The following is a 16,801-nucleotide window of genomic DNA, read 5'->3' as shown; positions in this document are numbered from 1 at the left end:
AAATAAATCACCAACTCCATCCGCCTAATTGCGATCTAATTAACAGGAGGCAGACGTAAGTACAAACGGATGAGTGTAATATAGTGAAATTTATTTTCATATTTCATTCAAAAATAAAATTATTCGTAAAAAAAGATTTCTCCGCGCGCGAGCGCGCTCTCTCTCACTTTCTCTCTCTCTTGGTATATATAATATATAACATATATGTATATATATATTTATATATATATAATATTATTACATCATATAATAATATAGCAATATTTACTCTCGTTATGAAATAGGGGTTATGCGTAACTCTATTATGGTGTGTCCGAGTGAGTGAAAATCTTTTGCGTTCCTAAACGTCAAGAATATCTACTCTTACCGCAGTAGTACACGACTAATGTACATATTCATCTAATGGGGTTTTCGCTTAATTGCTAAATCACATGTAGTTTTCATTACTTTCTTACGTTTGTGCAACGCCTCCTCTTCCTCCTCTCTCTCTCTCTTTCTCTCGCCCCCTTTCGCTCGGCGCCTCGCCTCGCCGTCGTATAATAATTAGTTATTAATGTTCCCTAACGCGCCAATCAACGATTCTTTATACGATTTCTAGGTCGCTGTTTTACGACGCGTTTCACGATTCTCGCTTGCGAAATCCCAAGGTGCATCGCAAAGAGGAACGGGAGGGAAGAATATAAAAGATTGCGAAGAAAAAAAAACTGTGGGAGGGAAAGAACACATCCGAAGCTTCGATTTCGCGCTTATTCTCATTAAAAAAGTTCCTACAAAGGCACTCCGCAATAATGGTCTGTACAAAAGTGGTCAGAAAATAGAACGCCTCGATTTAGCGCGTCGAAAATCGTGTTGCTCAACGGTGTAAAAAGATGGAGGAAGAAGAAAAGGAAAAGAAGAGAGGCCGAAGCACCGTGAGATTCGGCACGACCTACACCGGCGGAGAAAGCGAATTTCATTACGGCCGCAAGGAAAGACCCCGACGAAATTGCATTTGGAGTTTGTCCCGGAAATGGCAAGCGCTTCTTACATCTAGAAGAACGGCGAGTTGCCGAGCGATTCGCGCTTACATATTATTTTCCCCCTTCAGGGCGCGACATAGTCCGTTCAAGCGCGCGCGCCATTTTGGACGAGAATCCATCGGTTCGATCGCTCGCATTAAGCTAATTAACCTCGCCCCAGGATCCGAGGGATCCATCGCAGGGATACATCGAATCTAAGGAAAATTCTTCCGAGAAAGAAAAGCACCGAGAGGACCCCCGCGAAGCCCCGGAAGGGAAGGCAAAACTCTCGGAAGAGGCGGCGACGCCGGACAAAAATCCAAAATGGCGCCCTCCGAGTATCTCCTACAAGGCACACCTTAAACAGTAAACCCTTGATCGCGTGACGTCTCTTCTGCGGGGAGAAGGACCTGCGAGAAAACCCCTCTCGGAGGGTAGAAGAGGCCCCATGGTGTCCTCCGCCTCTTCCTACCGCTAAAAAGTCCGTATAAAAAATCGAATCTCTGCCCCCGGGGTTAATCTCCTTCCCCGAGAGTCCTCTCGATATCTCCCCTCGCCGAAATATTAATTCGCAATTAAAACGTTAAGGTCGAAATACCGCCGAGCGAAGAAGAAATCCGAGAACGGTCCGTCTCGCCTCGTGCCCCTGGTCGGAATAATAAAATCTCGCGTCACAGACTCGCGGCATAAATAAATTAATATTAAGACAGACCGGCCGCGTCGTTCGACGAGCCGGGAGAATCGATGGCGATTATCGCGAGCGGCATAAATACATCTCCGACAAGGGGCAAGGAGCGAAAAAATTCCCAGACGAGGCCGAGGTCGTCCCTCCAGGTTTTCCGGAGAAAATGGAGAAGTTACAGATTGATAGCGAACGTTTAGAACTGAAGAAACGACGGGAAAAATTTTTTTTATATTCTAGGAGCCGTCGACGCTAGGCTTTCCGTTGTCGCGAGCCGCGGCGGCTCCAGGGGAAACGGGCCAATGGCCGTCCCGCCGGTTTGTCTATGCCGCGCGCTGCGCCGATGTGCATATACGTTGCGTAAGTGTGTGTATGTGTATGTATGTACGTATGTATACGTACGTCTGCGTGTGTATAAGTTACGAGGGCATACTGGACAGGACTAGATGCACAAGTGACGCGTTACGGGAACACAGACACGTCGGCGATCAAGCCAGCCCAAAAGAGCGACCTCGAAACCCTAAAAGAAGAAAAAAAATCCCTGAAAACGGCAACTTTCGACTCCGCTCCTTAAAACATCCGCATAATCTCCCAGTCATTAAGACCGGTGCAATCCACCCTTCGCCATGATCAAGGGAACGGTCAATTCCGAGTTAATAAAATGATCTCGCCAGTCCGACAAAGAATGTGTCCAAAATATTGCGGCTACTTCCACGAATCTCGACGTAATATTAATTTCCCCTCGAGACGAGGCACGGTATCCTCGGTGAAAGATGAAGAGTATTTCGTCCCAGTAATGCATTCTCGGGATTTCCCGCAAACTACCGCGTATCCCTCGACTATCGACGACGACATATCAATGGCACGCGGTCGAGAAATTTCTAAATCCGTCGGTCGTCGGCGCCGTTCGAATTTCCCGCGTGCGTTCTCCAAAATGGCCGCCACAGCGCGACTCCAGGGGCCACTGGACGTCGCCGTAGTTCCAGGACGCTGCCAAGAGGTTCACGCCGCGTAGTTGCTTCGAGATAACGAAACAAAAGGTACAGGTCACCCTCGTCGTTCGTTTCTCGATTCTCGGCTTTCCAGGAGACGTCGTAGGAGTCCGGCGAAGGTCCCCGGAACGCTGGCGTCACGCCGACCCTGGGCTTGGAAAGTATCTCTCCCTCGAGAAGACGCCTCGCCCATTTCAGAACTGACCCGACACGGTCATGATCTGGCACCCCGAGTGGACGTGGTCCATAACTTGTTCCTTGAGGCGACACACGTGCTCCTTCAGCCTGTGGACCACCGCACTGAGCTCGCTGTTCTCTCCCTTGAGCAGCTTAACCTTGTCCTCGAGCCTGGAGATCCTCTCCAGTTTGCGCCTGCGACACTTGGAGGCAGCCACGCGGTTCCTCTGCCTCTTCCTCTCGAGCTTTATCCTCTCCTGGCTCTCCATGTCGATGGGCGACATGGGAGGCGAACTCGAGACGCTGGGTACCGTCTGGGGCTCGTCCTTGATCTGCATGAGACCTTGACTGAGGGACTCGGTGCTGCTCTGTATACTGCCCGGAGGTTCCAGAGTGGTATAGGTGGCCCCGTGGATGCTCCCCGGTTCCTGCGAGCTGTCCGAGTGGTGCAGCTCATTCAGGGCGTCCACGAATCCTCTGGCGTAGAGTTCTTGCGCTTCGGTGACGGTCTTGGGGAAGAGTATCTGCGTCGTGGGCGTAGGGACCGAAGTCATCAGGGTATCCTGCTGCGCGATGATGAGCTTTTCCAGCTCCGGAGAACCCAACTTGAGCATGTGGAAGTCCGGGGAGGTGAGAACCGGGGCCAAAGCGTTCAGAGCCGGGGGCAGAGGACCTAGACGTGGCCTCTTGGCCTGGGGTTGCCTCGTTCCGCCGTTCAGGTCCAACGTCAGATTCCTTTTAAGCTGGCCCATGTTCTCCCGATTGGTGGTACCGTAGATGATGCTCTCCTCGTAGAACGTCGACTCCATGTTCGCCGAGCTGCGCACCATCGGTGCTTAACCGAAGACGATCGAAGCCCTAAAATGAGTCTCTCTTCTTTCTCTTTTCTCTCCTCCACCTAGAGTGACCACTTTCTCCTCTCGAGTTCCACTCAAGAGCGATAAATAAATATATTAACTGAAACCGTTAATTTCCTTGCCTTAATTCCTCCTTCCTCGAGAGTGTTTTACCGTGGCCGAAGTTTCTTGGTAAACCTTTTACGCGTCTCGCAACTCGCCTTATCTCGTCCTCTCTCTTCCACTCGGCCGAGAGCGAAGGATAAACTTTCCGAAACTCCCTTAATAACCACCTCCCCACTACTCGCACTCGTCCTCGAGATCGCAACCTGCGTCTCGCGTTTCCGTTCGGCCCAGGGCGCGATTAATCGTCGCCGATCCCGATAATAAGAAGGAAACGCGAGTAGAGTTCCGGCAGACCTCTTTTTGCGCCTCCCCGAGACTCGCGATCTGCCTCTGGCTCGCTCTTTCTCTCCTTCCGGCGGTCGCTCTCGCCACGTCTCTCTCGCTCCTTCCGTCCGGCCGATAGCTCCTTCTCACTCCGTTACATAACTCGCCGCGGTCCCCGGAGGCTAGCGCCGAGCCGTAGTAGTGGTGAGCGGACTCGCGTGAACTCGGCCACGTGAGGGGAGACCCTTCACGCGAGGGTCCTCACCGGACGAACCGCCCGAAATTCCGACGAAATCGCGACACCGGTCGCCGATAGAGTCCGCTGCTGCGCACTCCGCTCGCACCGACTGCCGCTCCCGACTGTCAACACAACAATGACTCACGAGTCACGGCACTCTCCGATGCCGGCGCGAACTATCCGCCTAGTAAGGCGCGCGAGCGCACATGCACGGCACCCGCGACGCACCTTGCACGGCTCGAACGACCGTGGACTAACCGTGGACTAACCGTCCAGACCCGATCGCCGACTCTGGCTTACGACGGAGCGATCGGAACAACCTGCGCGTACTCTAGCCGCGGGACGACTCTCCGCCACCTCGCACCGTGCAGTCTCGGCAACTTGTGAACGGCCAACTAAACGTTCATCCTTATATCCCGTGACTCACGCCGGCTAAAAATAGGGACTGGCATCACGAGCGGGCCCTGGGATTGGCTGCCGGTGGCGTCATGGCTGCCCTCCCATTGGCCGAGTGCGCCGCGCTACTAGGAACTGGGTGGCGCCTGCGCGCCTCGGCCGCGACGCGAGACCGTGGGGGGAGAATTTGAACGCCGCGCGCCGCCGGTAAGGAGGGAACCGTTACGCGCAAGCGAAACAGCGGCGCCATCTCGCTTTCCGCCAGTGCACATTGCCGCAGGTAACTTGTTTACTCGCAGAGTATTACCCGGCTTTTACTTACAGGGATGATTACCGTATTGTCCTCGTAGAGACCCCAACAGGCGCTTTTGAGAGATTTAATGCGGTGCCCATTCTCGACCGCAGGTAAAATGTTCAAGAAGTTCCGGATATTCAGGGGTGAGTTATCTTAAAACTTCTCCCGAATGGTTCTTCTACTTGGGACACCACTTAATCTCGCAAGTCGTAAAGGTAATTGCACCGGATTGCGAAACTGCCGGTCGAGCTGATAGATAATCCTCATTGTAAGCGGATTACCATTGTTCGATATTCTACAGGGGGAAAGCCTCCCCTTAGAGTGACTCTCCATTTCGAGGAATAGTATGACGAATCGCTTGTTTTTCCATTTATTCCAGAAATTCTCAAAAGGTATATACCCTGTCAGAATTGTTTTCAAGTATCGAAAATTTATTTGGGAAAGTTCCAAGAGCGTTCGAATCCATCGTAAATCAAGAGAAGTTTTGCAATCATTCGGACAGAAGAGGGAAATCTTCCATATGAACGTCCCACCCATCAAACGAAGAATAACGGAAGTCCGGATAATCTTCTCTTTATCAGCAGTACCTCAGAAACTCCCGTGATAAGGATCTCAAGGTTTCAGGTCAATTGTTTTCTAAATTGCAATCCTGCGTACACGCCATAAAAGCAAATTTCTGATGGACTATTCTTGGCTTTCAGATATTTTTAGGAAATTTAATTGGAGCTCGACTGCCAGGAGTGGAAATAATCCACTCATGAATTTTCAACGTCCAGCACGAAAACCCACCCCATGAACCCTGTAATTTCGTTTTTAGTGCCCAATCGACAAACAAATCGGTCCCGGCACTATCTCGCAATTAATGTCGGGGAAGGAGGAAGACAACCCTTAACGACGAATACAACGTACAACCTAGTTATTATTTACAACAACGTATCAATGCTTTTTCTTTTTATCATCTGTCACAATCGCTTATCACACATTTTACAAAAAACGCTGGCTCAGTCGTGCTTGGCGAGTCGTAAGACGTAATCCAAAAACTGGACGCATTGATCGCGGGTCGTCCAATGAGCGCGTGAGAACGTAAGTCTTACATAAAAATACATACGTGCACCCATGCATGCTTACGCGCATACCCACATACATAAATATATATATATATATATAATATATGTATTATATATTTATAGCAATAAGTTCCACCGCGACGCGCTCAACGCGACGCGAGTCGATCAAGGGTTTCGATTACTCCAAAGAGATTCGCCGGAAATCCCCCCGCAGGACAAGTCGGGATCCGCTGAAATCCGGAAGTCGCCGGGAATTCGGAAATGAACGGCGGAGTCGGAAGAGAAATGAAAATGAAAGAAAGAAGAGCGAGGAGAAGAATTCGGCAAGGACTCGCTCGAATAACTTCGCAGGGCTTTTAATACTGAAATAATACTTCGGTTTCTTGGTACGGTCGAAACAACGAGAATTACCCTGGACGGTGGATCTGGAGGATCCAGGGCGGGGATCTCGATCCCTGACAGGATCTTGGGAACGAGGGAGAGACCTCGCGAGAGCGTATTTGGGGAAATCAATTGTTCGCGCCTTTAAAATGCGACTAGACGAAGGAAATGTCAATGTCGAGCTTGGGGAAAAATAGTTTAATAATTAATAAGCATCGAGTACTTGGATGTTATCAGAGTAGTGGTTCTTTGGGACGATCGTGGGTCGTTTTCCAAATGAGGCGTTTTCCCCAGATCCGTTCTTAGGGTAATTACCGAGCCCGTTGTCGCGAGTGTCGCAACAATACGCCGAGACAACGGCGAGCCGCGATCGCCGGTCAAAGACACGACCGAAACGTGGGAGGATAAATGACAAAATGGCTTTGACTGACCGTCGAACAATGTCCACGAAGTCTTCGAGGAGGCACGCGTCGAGGAGACGCGTATTTTCCCGCTTTACCCCCGGAATACCAATTTCGAGCGTGCCTTTGACGCGCACTTTTACGGCAGGAACGATTGTAGCATACCGCCGACTATAAAATCCAGGCTCAGGATAAAATCCAAAATCTCGCCCGCGAGAAAGAAAGGAGGAGAAGATATGGAACGAAAGGAAGGAGAAGAAAGACGAGTAAAACGCGTAAAAAAAAATAGCGCTATTCCCTCTCGGGCGCGAGTCGATGCGCTTCTGCGAGACTATTTCGACCCTGTTTCGAAAAATCGGATGTACTCTTTTCCGTCTCTCTTCTTGCTCGTTTCCCTCTTCTCTGACGACCGGACCGTGCGATTCGGATACGGGAAACGGTGGACGCGGACAGCCGAAAAGGATGGACGGATGTCTGTCGCGAGGCGAAATGTCGATACTCCTCGTACCGCGCGGATAGTTATCTCCCTCTTTTTTCATTTTCTGCCTTTCTACATCATCGCTCCTTCCTACGATTAATCCGGACTCTATCCTTTCTCTGTCACGACCCTGTCGTACCGATTTTCAATTATTCGGCCGATCGTTTCGCTGAAAGTACAATTCCCAGTCGACCTTGTTCCTACAAATTCCTGATTGCGATTTTTCCTTTTTTTTCGGTCGCCCTTTCAATACGATTTTCTCTTCACCCACTCGTCCAGGCACACACATATAAAAGTAACTTCATCATATNTATTTGTATATAGGTATATGTGTCGTTAAAACATCACGCACCTTTCCACGATGGGATAGGCTTGGCAGGCGGACGCATCTGTGTGGGAGTTGCGCCCTTACGATTCCTAAACTAACAAATTCCCACCGATTGAATTTCAATGAAGATATCCCGATTCGAAGGACAAAAAAATCAAGGAGCCGTAGACACCGGAAGTGGGAAAAATTTCCACCGATAAAGGAAGGTGAAACGGAATTTCTGCGGGATTTCCCAAAATGCAAATCGCACATTGTGTGAAGTACGGGACTTTAATTGTTATTAACAAAGAGCCGTAGGGGCTCGGATAACGAATTTACCGACTACCCACTCCAAGGACTCCCATTTAAGAAAGGCATTGTTGAAGAAGATGAGAGAGACAATCGACATGCACGAGTCGAGAGCGCAACTCCGTGGACCCTTTCAGAAACTCCGGCCCGCAGTCGGAATTCATTAACACCTTTTGGAGTAAGATTTCCTCTGAATAAGTATGTATATATCCATGGACAAGGCACTGCTCGACGAATCGGTCCCCGTGGTCCTAAATCCTCTTCCGTTGTTTTAGGGAAAAAAGGAAAAAAAAAAAGAGAAACTGGCCAAGATAGTACAAAGCATCGAGCGAAGCCCTCGAAGAAGGCCAACAAGGGAGGACTTAGCACCGGGGACCTGGACAAACGTTTTAAACTCTAAAGTGGGAGAAATCTCGGTTACGAAGGGAGCCGGAAACGCATTTTTAGGGGTTTTTCCATTTTTCAGCCCCTGGATTGCTGTATTGCTGTCGCGGCCGAGCAATTCGCCCCTTCCGAGGGCTGAAGCACATTGTTCTCCATGAATTGACACCTCGTCAGGATCGAGGATTTCCAGGATCGAATCGTCACTGCGAGACTCCGCTTCGCGGGAGCGAGGAAATTATTTATAAATCGGGCAAACTAGGATGAGTAAGAAAGTTGATTAAAAAGAGACAAAAAAAATAAAAGGAAAAGGGCGAGAGAAAAGGAGGTAGTTTTACCTAAATAACCTTTTCGCGTCGCGGTTCGACCACCTGTTGCGCACCGCGCAATCGGGCCCGGGGTCCTTTCTTCCTTGGCGTTTACGAGGGTTGCATCTATTATGTGCAAACAGAGTTGGGTTTACTCTATCCGACGACGTACGAATATGCTTGGAAATTAATGTTCCCGAGAATGATGCATTCAAGTTGGACGTTTCGGTAGGGGTTAAGTCAGGCGAGCGGCAGAGTTAATTTTTAGGTACATTCCCCGAGGAGGGCTTTCAAAGCAAGGACGCCTGGACGGAACTTCTTCTACATTTTCTAAACCATCTTCTACCAGAGCTGCATTTTCACGAAACCGATGCATCCCTCGTAATCGACGACCAAACGAAGAATCGTCCCTGGAATAAGGGTTAATTCCAAATAGGTTACTAAGTCCTTTTCGAGGAACCGAAAAGCCTTAAAAAACGTGAGTCCCCGCGCGCCCTTTGTTTGCCTTCAAGAAAGAACAAATGTTCCACGAGTGGTGTCTAGAAGAGGAGCGGGCTCGAGGAAAGAACCACCGCAGTCGAAGATCCGTCCACGGATGGACCTCGAGGCGATCGGCAGGAGTTATAAAGGCAAACACTTGGTCCTCTTCTGGATGACGACGGACCTGCAGTCGACCTTGTTGAGGGTGAAGCTCTCCTGCTTGGTGGCCTCCTCGACGGAGATCCTGCCGAGCCTCTTCTTCATCCTGAAGGGGGTGGAGCGAGGCGAGATGATCTCGTAGAGATCTTGAGCCCTGTTCTGGGCGTGGACCCTCCCCTTGGAGGCGGTCTTCTGGTCGACGGGAACGGGGACGTCGAGGTCCAGAATATCCTGGCACTTATCCTCGGGGTCGTCGGGGTCCTTCTTGGGATCGAGGTCTTCTCTCTTGAGAGGGTCGGTCTCTTCGGAGGGCGTATTAAAAACGTCCGAGCAGTAGCTCTTAGAGTCGCAGATCAGGGCCAGGTCGGAGGACCCGGCTTCGGTGTCCTCGGTCTCCGATCGGTGACTCCTGGCCGAAGCCAAGGATATGGCCCTGGCCTCCGGCTTCTGTGGCCGCTCCTCGTCCGCATAATCTAGGGAGAGACACCTCTTCTCGAAGAGAGCGGGCCCGCTGATCTTGGAAGGGGAAGGCCGACGTTCCTGCACCTGGCGAAGAGGTTCCTGGTCCTCGTTCCTCCTCTCCCCTCTGCTGGACCTGATGGACCCACGGAAGCTGTTCTCTCGCTCGACCGAGAGACAGAACTCCTTGTCGGTCAGCAGGATCTTTTTCGGCAGCTTCATGGGCATCGCGCGATCCTCGTCGTCCTTGTCGAAGGAGGGAGTCCTGAGGAGGCTTTTGACCATGCGCAGCTCGGTCAGAAGGTCCATGGTCTCTTGAGAGGGTTCGCGATGGATCCTCCTCACGGGACGCCTCAAAGACCTGGCATCCGCTTCCTGGTCGTTCTGGTTGTCCACGCTGCCCTGTTTCCTGAGGACGGATCTGACCGTGAGGGGCTTGGACTCCTTAGGCGTCTGGACCTCTGGAGAGGTCTGGTCCTCGGGTGCTGCGTCGACCTCTGGGCTTTGACTCGACTCTGGGTTCTTCTCCCTGTTCGCGTCTTCGTCCGCTATTTTCGAGGTCTTCGGCTCTTCGGGGTCGCAGGGGACGGAGACGTTGCTGGTCCCTTTGCCTATCGTGGCTTGCTTCTGCATCCTGGCGTGGAAGTTCGCCCTGGCTCGTCTCTTGTACGCGGCGTAACTCTCGGCAGGTACGTTCTTCAGCTCGAATTTTTCGTGGAGCTGTCGGAAGGTCTCCCTGCCGATGTCCCGTTTGCTCTTTCTGGAGGCGCCGTCGTCCTTGGACTCGAAGAAGGCGTCTCTCCTAAAGGCGCCCTCGCTCTGGTATCCCGAGGACGTCTCGGACGGCGTGGAGCTGACAAAGGCTTCTCTGGATAGCTTCAAGTTGTCCGAGGAAATCCCTCGCCTCTCAAACTGACCTTCCTTGGACGCGTCCGTTTTATCCTCGGCGTTCCTCCTGGTCTCCATCTTGTCAAGGATGTCCTCGGAGGTCTGACGTCTGGTCTTCGTGGGAGAGGCCATCTCGGTCTCCCTCGACGAGGAGCGCTCCTCTCGTCTAGGAACGGTGCCGACTTCCCGTCCCGTCTTCCTCTTCGTCGGGGAGTTCTTCGTCTCCTGAATTTTGAACCCTCCGGAAGAGTCGAACTCGCCGTCTCGGTCCATCGATCCCTTCGCCGAGGCCGCCGTCTCCGTCTCTTTCCTGGGGGAATTTCCCCAGCTCGGCGCTTCCCTGGGCGAGCCAAGGCACGAGTTGGAGAAAATGATCTCCTCGCTGGTGGTGACCCTGCACTTGACCAGCTCCGCCATGCTCGTGGACATCTGCTGGAACTGGACCGGCTCCCTCTCCCGAAAGTCCTCGATGGGGGGCAAAGAGCTCGGCCCGGCCTCCAGGACGTCGTCCAGAGAGGCCCCCCTCAAAGGATCCCTAGGGTCCTTGACCGGCGATGACTGCCCGCGAGCGACCTCGAGGTCCTCGGTCTCGAAGGAGTACATCTTCAGCAATAGTCCCTTCCCGGACCGGGTCCTCTCGAACCCACTCCCCCTACTAGGGACCGTTTCCTCCTTCCCCTCGTCCTTCTCCTTGAGAGGCTCGGGAATCTCCTTCCTCTCGCTTTCAACATCCTGAGACCTCGCCGAGCCGATCTCTACCCTCCTCGGGGAGACGCCTCTGGGGCTGCCGGAGAAGAACTTGTCCAGCGTCTTGGAGGACCCGATTTTGTCCAGATAGGGCCTCTCGACGGCCTTGCTGGGCCCGATCTTCTCGAGATAGGGCTTACCGATGATCCTGGGGGCCAGCTTGGCCAGCAGAGGGCGGTCCTCCGTCATGGAGATGCCGATCTTCCTGAGGAAGGGCCTCCTCTTCTCCTTGTCCCTCTCTTTGTCGCGCTCGAGGGATCGATCGCTGAGGCGATCGTTGCCGTAGGTCGAGGAGTTGTCGCTGCTCTTGGAGCGGGCCCTCTTGTTCCTCGGATGGGGAGTGAGCGGGGTCCGGGGGGTGCGCGGCGTCAGCAGCGGACTAGGCTCCTGGTTGGGACAGGTCTCGTCCAGGAGGGCGATGGCGTCTCGCAGGTCCATGTAGGCCTTCCTAGGCAATCCGGGTCCCGGTCGTGGAACCTCGCTCTCCACGCTGCTGTCTCGCGTCGAGGACAGCTCCGCCCTGAGAACGCTCTCTCTCTCGGCGTACGAGCACGAGGGATACGAGCCCCGGTCGCGGGGCCCCGGAGACGACGTGTCCGCGCCCGGAGCTCGGTCCTCCAGGTACCACGGAGTCACGCCCAGGTCCTCGGGCCGCGTCGCCGGGCTCTGGGGCATCGGGCCCCGCGACTCGGCGCCGATGGGGCCGCTGGGCCCTCCGGACCCCCCGGGCCCCAGAGCGCGGACCCCTTCGGCGCTGACCAGCGGCCGCCGATAGGTCGAGCAGGTCGCGAAATGGGGAGGTGCCGGCCTCGCCGTCTCCACCACAACCCGACCTTGGGCACAGGGCACCACTGGCTCCCCGTCCGCAGGGGCCTCCTCGGGGGTCAGCGGCAGGGCCGCCCCGCGGCCGAACTCGATGAACCACAGCTCGTCCCTCAACTCGCTTTCTCACTTCTTCTCGTTCATGTCCTTGTTCAGGTAGTGCAGCACGTAGTGCAGCACCAGGTCGTAGCAGTACTTGTACTCCGTCTGAGGACATTAATGATACAAATAAGTGATTTTCACTATTCATATGTTCATCCTTTCCGTTCGCGCCAAATGGATCGCGCATCTCCGGGTTTCGGGTACCAACCATGTTCTCGACGAGCTGGGGCCGATGTCGACGCACGGTCTTCACCGCCTGGAAGATGTCGACCTCGCCGTGCTGGATCACCTGCTCGATGCAGGCATTGGCTGCGCAGTAAACTCCGCATCTACTCCGACCATCCGGAGAAACGACCGCCACGGGGCCGTAGTCCGTCCTTTGGCGCCACCTCTCCACCATGTTCATCAGCTCCACCAGACTGTTGGTCGAGGTCGGGACCTTGTGACCCATGGGCCAGCACGTCAGCTGGAAGAGCTGCACCGTCTTCGGGGGCGCCTTCACCCCGGCCATCAGCTCCGTCAGCGACACGATCTTCTTGTTTATCCTGAAGACCTGCGCGAATTCGATGATCAGTGATCGACGATCGAACGCAATTTCGGGGACTCGGGGTATGGGACTTTGGTGCTACCAACCCAGGTCTTGATGTTCGTGTAATGATTGTGGCTGATGTGGTCGATGGTGAACACTGGGCCGTACTTCTTCGAGTGCCTTCCCTCCGGCCAGAAGCTGGGATAATTCGTGGACCCCTGAGGAGGTACGCAGAGAACCACCACCGCCGAACACTCGTAGTCGTAAACCAACGACCAGAACTCGCCGCAGGTGTGCCGCAGCGGCCATTCCGTCACGATGTACTCCCGGGGTTTCGTGTAGCCCTGAAAAGCAGGACGATGTACGAGAAATCCCCCGTGACAAAGAAAAATCGGCAGGACCACTCACGTCCACGAAGACCGCGTTGATGTAGTCGGTGAAGCTGTTGCCTTGGAAGCTCGTCAGGTACGGTCTAAAGTTGTCGGCTGAAAATTGTAAAAGAAATAATTAGGAGCTGAGTTATCGTCTAATTGTCCTAGGGATGGTGGAGAAGACGGAATGCTCACGAGGAACCACCAGGACGTCTCTGTTCTTCTCTCTGTTGTCCGCCCTGTGGCCTCCGGCGCAGTCGCCGATGGTGAATCTTGGAGTCTGCTTGCAGATCTGCTGATACTCTCTCTGGTATTCGTTCATCTTGGTCAGGGGATTTTTTATGCTCTTCTGTTTCAGCCTCTGGGACAATTCCGAGACCGGGAACCACGAGACTCCGCAGACTACGAACTCCTCCAGGGTGTCGTACACGAATTTGTATTGATCCTGGAGGAAAGAAGCGAGATTAAATTGAGACGCTTTAATCAACCCCGATTTAATCAACGTAAAGACTTACCAGGTTTTCTATGAGACCCTTTCTACTCTGTCGCAGCTTCTTCAGGTACCCGAACACGTCGAAGGCGTCTTCCTCTTCGGCGAGTTCCATGTTCGCGTCTATCGCCAGGTAGACTCCTGACCGACCACCTCCGTCGCTGCGAACATTAATTTAGATATTAATCATCGAAAGTATCGAAAAGGAGGAAACTCCAGGAATTAAACGGCAGCCGTAAATTCCATTTCCCTGTACGTGCTACATCATCCGACGTGTACAGAGCTGGAACGCATAAATGCACCTCGCGATGCACCGAGATAACTGATGCACCCGAAATTCGTGGTACAATTAATGCTAACTGCAGCTAATTATCCGCATATTCCAAAGTACTGCTCGTGGGAGAATTACTGGAAACTTGGTGCACCGCTTCGCGTGAAAGGGATTGCACTTTGCCCAGGTGGAGGTATTTTAGGTAATAAAAATGAACCTCCCAATATTCGAAAATTCAATTCCCTCGCATAATGTAACGTTAATGGGAGTGTAATTGAACTCACTTGCAGTGCACCACCATGGGCCCCGACTCGTTCTTTATGGTGGACCCTACAACGGCCCTGACTCTCCTTCGAAATTCCAAAACTGCATTACCAAAGGGACACGTATGGGAGTGCCACTCCGTGTAATGGAATTGAATCAAGGTCCTCTCTTCCGTGATCTCCTAAAAAAAGGAAAGTAGGAAAGAAAAATTGAAAAGTACTTAAGGCCAGGATTTACGACTCCGGGGGCGAATTCAGAGGATAACGAGGGATGAGCTACGATTATTTTCCAAGGGATGACAGGAAGTTCCGGAACTGGCTCGCGTTCATTTGTAGCCGACATCGACAGGCTTGCAAAAAAAGAAAAAAAAAAAGAAAAACCAACTGGAGGGCAAAATCGCGGCAAGAAACGCAGTCAACGTTTGCCAATCGGAGGCTAGCCAAGAGCTTTTGCAGTTTACGTTGACTTCCGGTGCGTTAAAATCGACGGCGAGTTAAATCGCCTCGAGGTCTGGCAGGGAAATAAAAAATGGAGGGAGGAGAAAGAGGAATTTCTCGGGATTTCTCTCGCGGTTTGCGAAACGTCTTTTGGCGAGGGGTTGAAGGAAAAGGACGCGAACGCGGAAAGTGGTCGCTCTTACGTACGGTCGAGGGAACATTCCGAAATAAATCCAAAGATCGAATTAAGCTCTGGCACAGTTTCCCGGGTTAGCGGGAAAAAGCGGAAAACGGGAGGCGGGAGGAAGGAAAGCAGGACGCAGTCGGGTAATCATGGGATGGAAACGAGATAGAAACGAGTTACCCGGTCTCCTGGTTTCAGGATTCCCTTCTCAAAGGGACAGGTTAAGGCGATCCCGGGGAATCGCCGAGGCGTCAGAAATGAAATTTTCCAGGGAAATTCAGTTCCCCGATAAGGGCTCGAGGTCCTTGATAAGAGGTCGCGGATCGCCCAGGGCCTGGGGATCCGATAGACCGGGGAAATTCGATCGCGGGTGCTTCGCGAAACGTAAGACCTCGTCCGACGAAAGAGAAGCGATCCCAAAGTAGGATTGCGAAAGAAAGATATAAAAAGAGGGAAAGAAATTCCGAGCGCCTCCGCGTTCCATTTCGGTTGATCGGGAGGAAGGACGATTTTTATTTTCAAGGATGATAGTGCCTGGTATCGGGATAAAGCCGCGGAAAGGCCGCGGAAATTCCGGGAGTGCAATGAGAAGGTGGATCTTCCCTGGGGAAAAAAAATAAAAAAATAAAAAACATAAAAGATAGAGGGTGGAAGTTCGTCCTGGAAGTTCTGCGAGAAGAGGACCACCCCGAAGGTGGTGTCCACCGGGACACAAACGTTCGAAGGATCCATTAGGACCCGCCTCGTTTCGCGAAATATCTTTGTCATCTCGGTAAGTTTCTCGCTAAGACGTCGGGCGGTTATATAAATACATGTACTTGTACATATCTATGTACGAGGTAAGAGTCGCCGGTTACGCCCTTAACTTTTTACCATCCCTGTCAGCCCCGACTCGCTCCTCCGAGAGTCTCCGACGAGTTAACGAGCCTTTCGAGTTCCCGCGAGTTCTCGGGGAAGGGAACTCGCTTAGAATACAAAATGGCGGGCCGCGTTATTCAATTACGCGCCGTGCCGCATCCGGGATTCGGATAGGGAGGGAAATAAGGGGCGAGACCAGCTCCACTCACGTCCTTCTCGTTTTTCTTGTAGAGCCTTATCGTCCTTATGTGGAAGTTGGCGAGCTCTTCCTCCTTCAGGACGGACACTCCGATTCCGCCGTAGTCCTCGTCCTTATCCTTGCTCGCCGGCCAGTACTGCACGCACATCACCTGGAAAAAGGACCCGGCAATTTCATCCTATCCTGGACCGAAGGAGCCCTGTCGAAAATTCCGCATCCGGTAACCACCCCGATAAGAAGCTCCTCCCTTGGAGGAACGGCGACGCGCACCCTGGCAAATCCAGCCTTCCTTTCCCCCTAAATCGCTCGCAGAGGAAGGGATTCCCCGGAAAACGGGCTCGAGAATTTCCCTTCGCACCGCGTATAGGGCTTGACATCGCAGTGAAACGTCTGGAGATGAAACAGCACGAGGCCGTTTCCTCGACGATATTTCTTCCGGGCGCTATTGATTTATACGCGTGTCGTTGGAAAAGCGCTCCCTGAGATTCAGCGGTAAAGCTCGGGGGCCGGAATTTTCCCGGGGAAATTCCCTCCGGTTACCTTTCCCCCTTGAAAACCGAATTACGAGCAGAATCTTACCCCTTCGTATCAAGGAGGATCCCGATCGAGGTTCCGCTCTCCCAGGGTACGAGAAACTCTTATTCTCTGGTCCACTCATTTTTATTTCTTCGTAATTAATTTCTTCATCAATTTTCATTTGAAAAATGCCGAATGGGGGTGAATCTTTCTCCGAGTTTATGCGTCGACTGGTCGAAAGTTCCCGGGGGTCCGAATTAAGCGAGCTTTTATCTCGACTTCCGCTACCGGAAAGCGAAGCGAAGCTCGCTTCCGGCTTCAATTCGGCGGTATCTCTCGTTGCTCGCGATCCACCGAAGCGCGAATTAACCCTCAGTCGGTGTACCGAT

At 52.5% G+C, this 16,801-nt stretch overlaps 3 protein-coding genes across 4 annotated transcripts in view; all 3 read right to left on the bottom strand.

The window, feature by feature from the left end:
* Positions 1–414: 414 nt before the first annotated feature.
* On the bottom strand, positions 415–4,683 carry LOC105696539 (transcription factor AP-1). Its single transcript, XM_012419092.1, has one exon. It carries the CDS (start codon positions 3,677–3,679, stop codon positions 2,867–2,869), a length of 813 nt encoding a protein of 270 aa, XP_012274515.1. The 5' UTR covers positions 3,680–4,683; the 3' UTR covers positions 415–2,866.
* Positions 4,684–7,662: 2,979 nt separating this feature from the next.
* On the bottom strand, positions 7,663–12,092 carry LOC105696559 (the record flags this gene model as incomplete). Its single annotated transcript, XM_012419128.2, has 1 exon — positions 7,663–12,092. A coding segment is annotated over one exon (2,835 nt), but the record flags the coding sequence as incomplete, so codon positions are not given.
* A 72-nt stretch (positions 12,093–12,164) lies between these two features.
* The window catches only part of LOC105696377 (receptor-type tyrosine-protein phosphatase kappa), a 49,360-nt gene continuing 44,723 nt past the window's right edge, over positions 12,165–16,801 (bottom strand). For both annotated transcript variants that reach the window (XM_012418797.1, XM_023434446.1), the window contains 8 exons: positions 15,907–16,047; positions 14,239–14,399; positions 13,709–13,844; positions 13,389–13,638; positions 13,231–13,307; positions 12,927–13,166; positions 12,502–12,846; positions 12,165–12,398 (listed from right to left, as the gene is read on the bottom strand). In XM_012418797.1, coding sequence (XP_012274220.1) covers positions 12,318–12,398; positions 12,502–12,846; positions 12,927–13,166; positions 13,231–13,307; positions 13,389–13,638; positions 13,709–13,844; positions 14,239–14,399; positions 15,907–16,047 — 1,431 coding nt within the window. In that variant the 3' untranslated portion in view covers positions 12,165–12,317. The remainder of the gene's footprint in view (positions 12,399–12,501; positions 12,847–12,926; positions 13,167–13,230; positions 13,308–13,388; positions 13,639–13,708; positions 13,845–14,238; positions 14,400–15,906; positions 16,048–16,801) is intronic.

This window comes from Orussus abietinus, unplaced genomic scaffold (assembly GCF_000612105.2).
Source record: "Orussus abietinus isolate OABI.00-Male unplaced genomic scaffold, Oabi_2.0 scaffold15, whole genome shotgun sequence".
NCBI classification, from domain to species: Eukaryota; Metazoa; Arthropoda; class Insecta; order Hymenoptera; family Orussidae; genus Orussus; species Orussus abietinus.
This window is presented reverse-complemented; position numbering and strand designations above follow the sequence as displayed.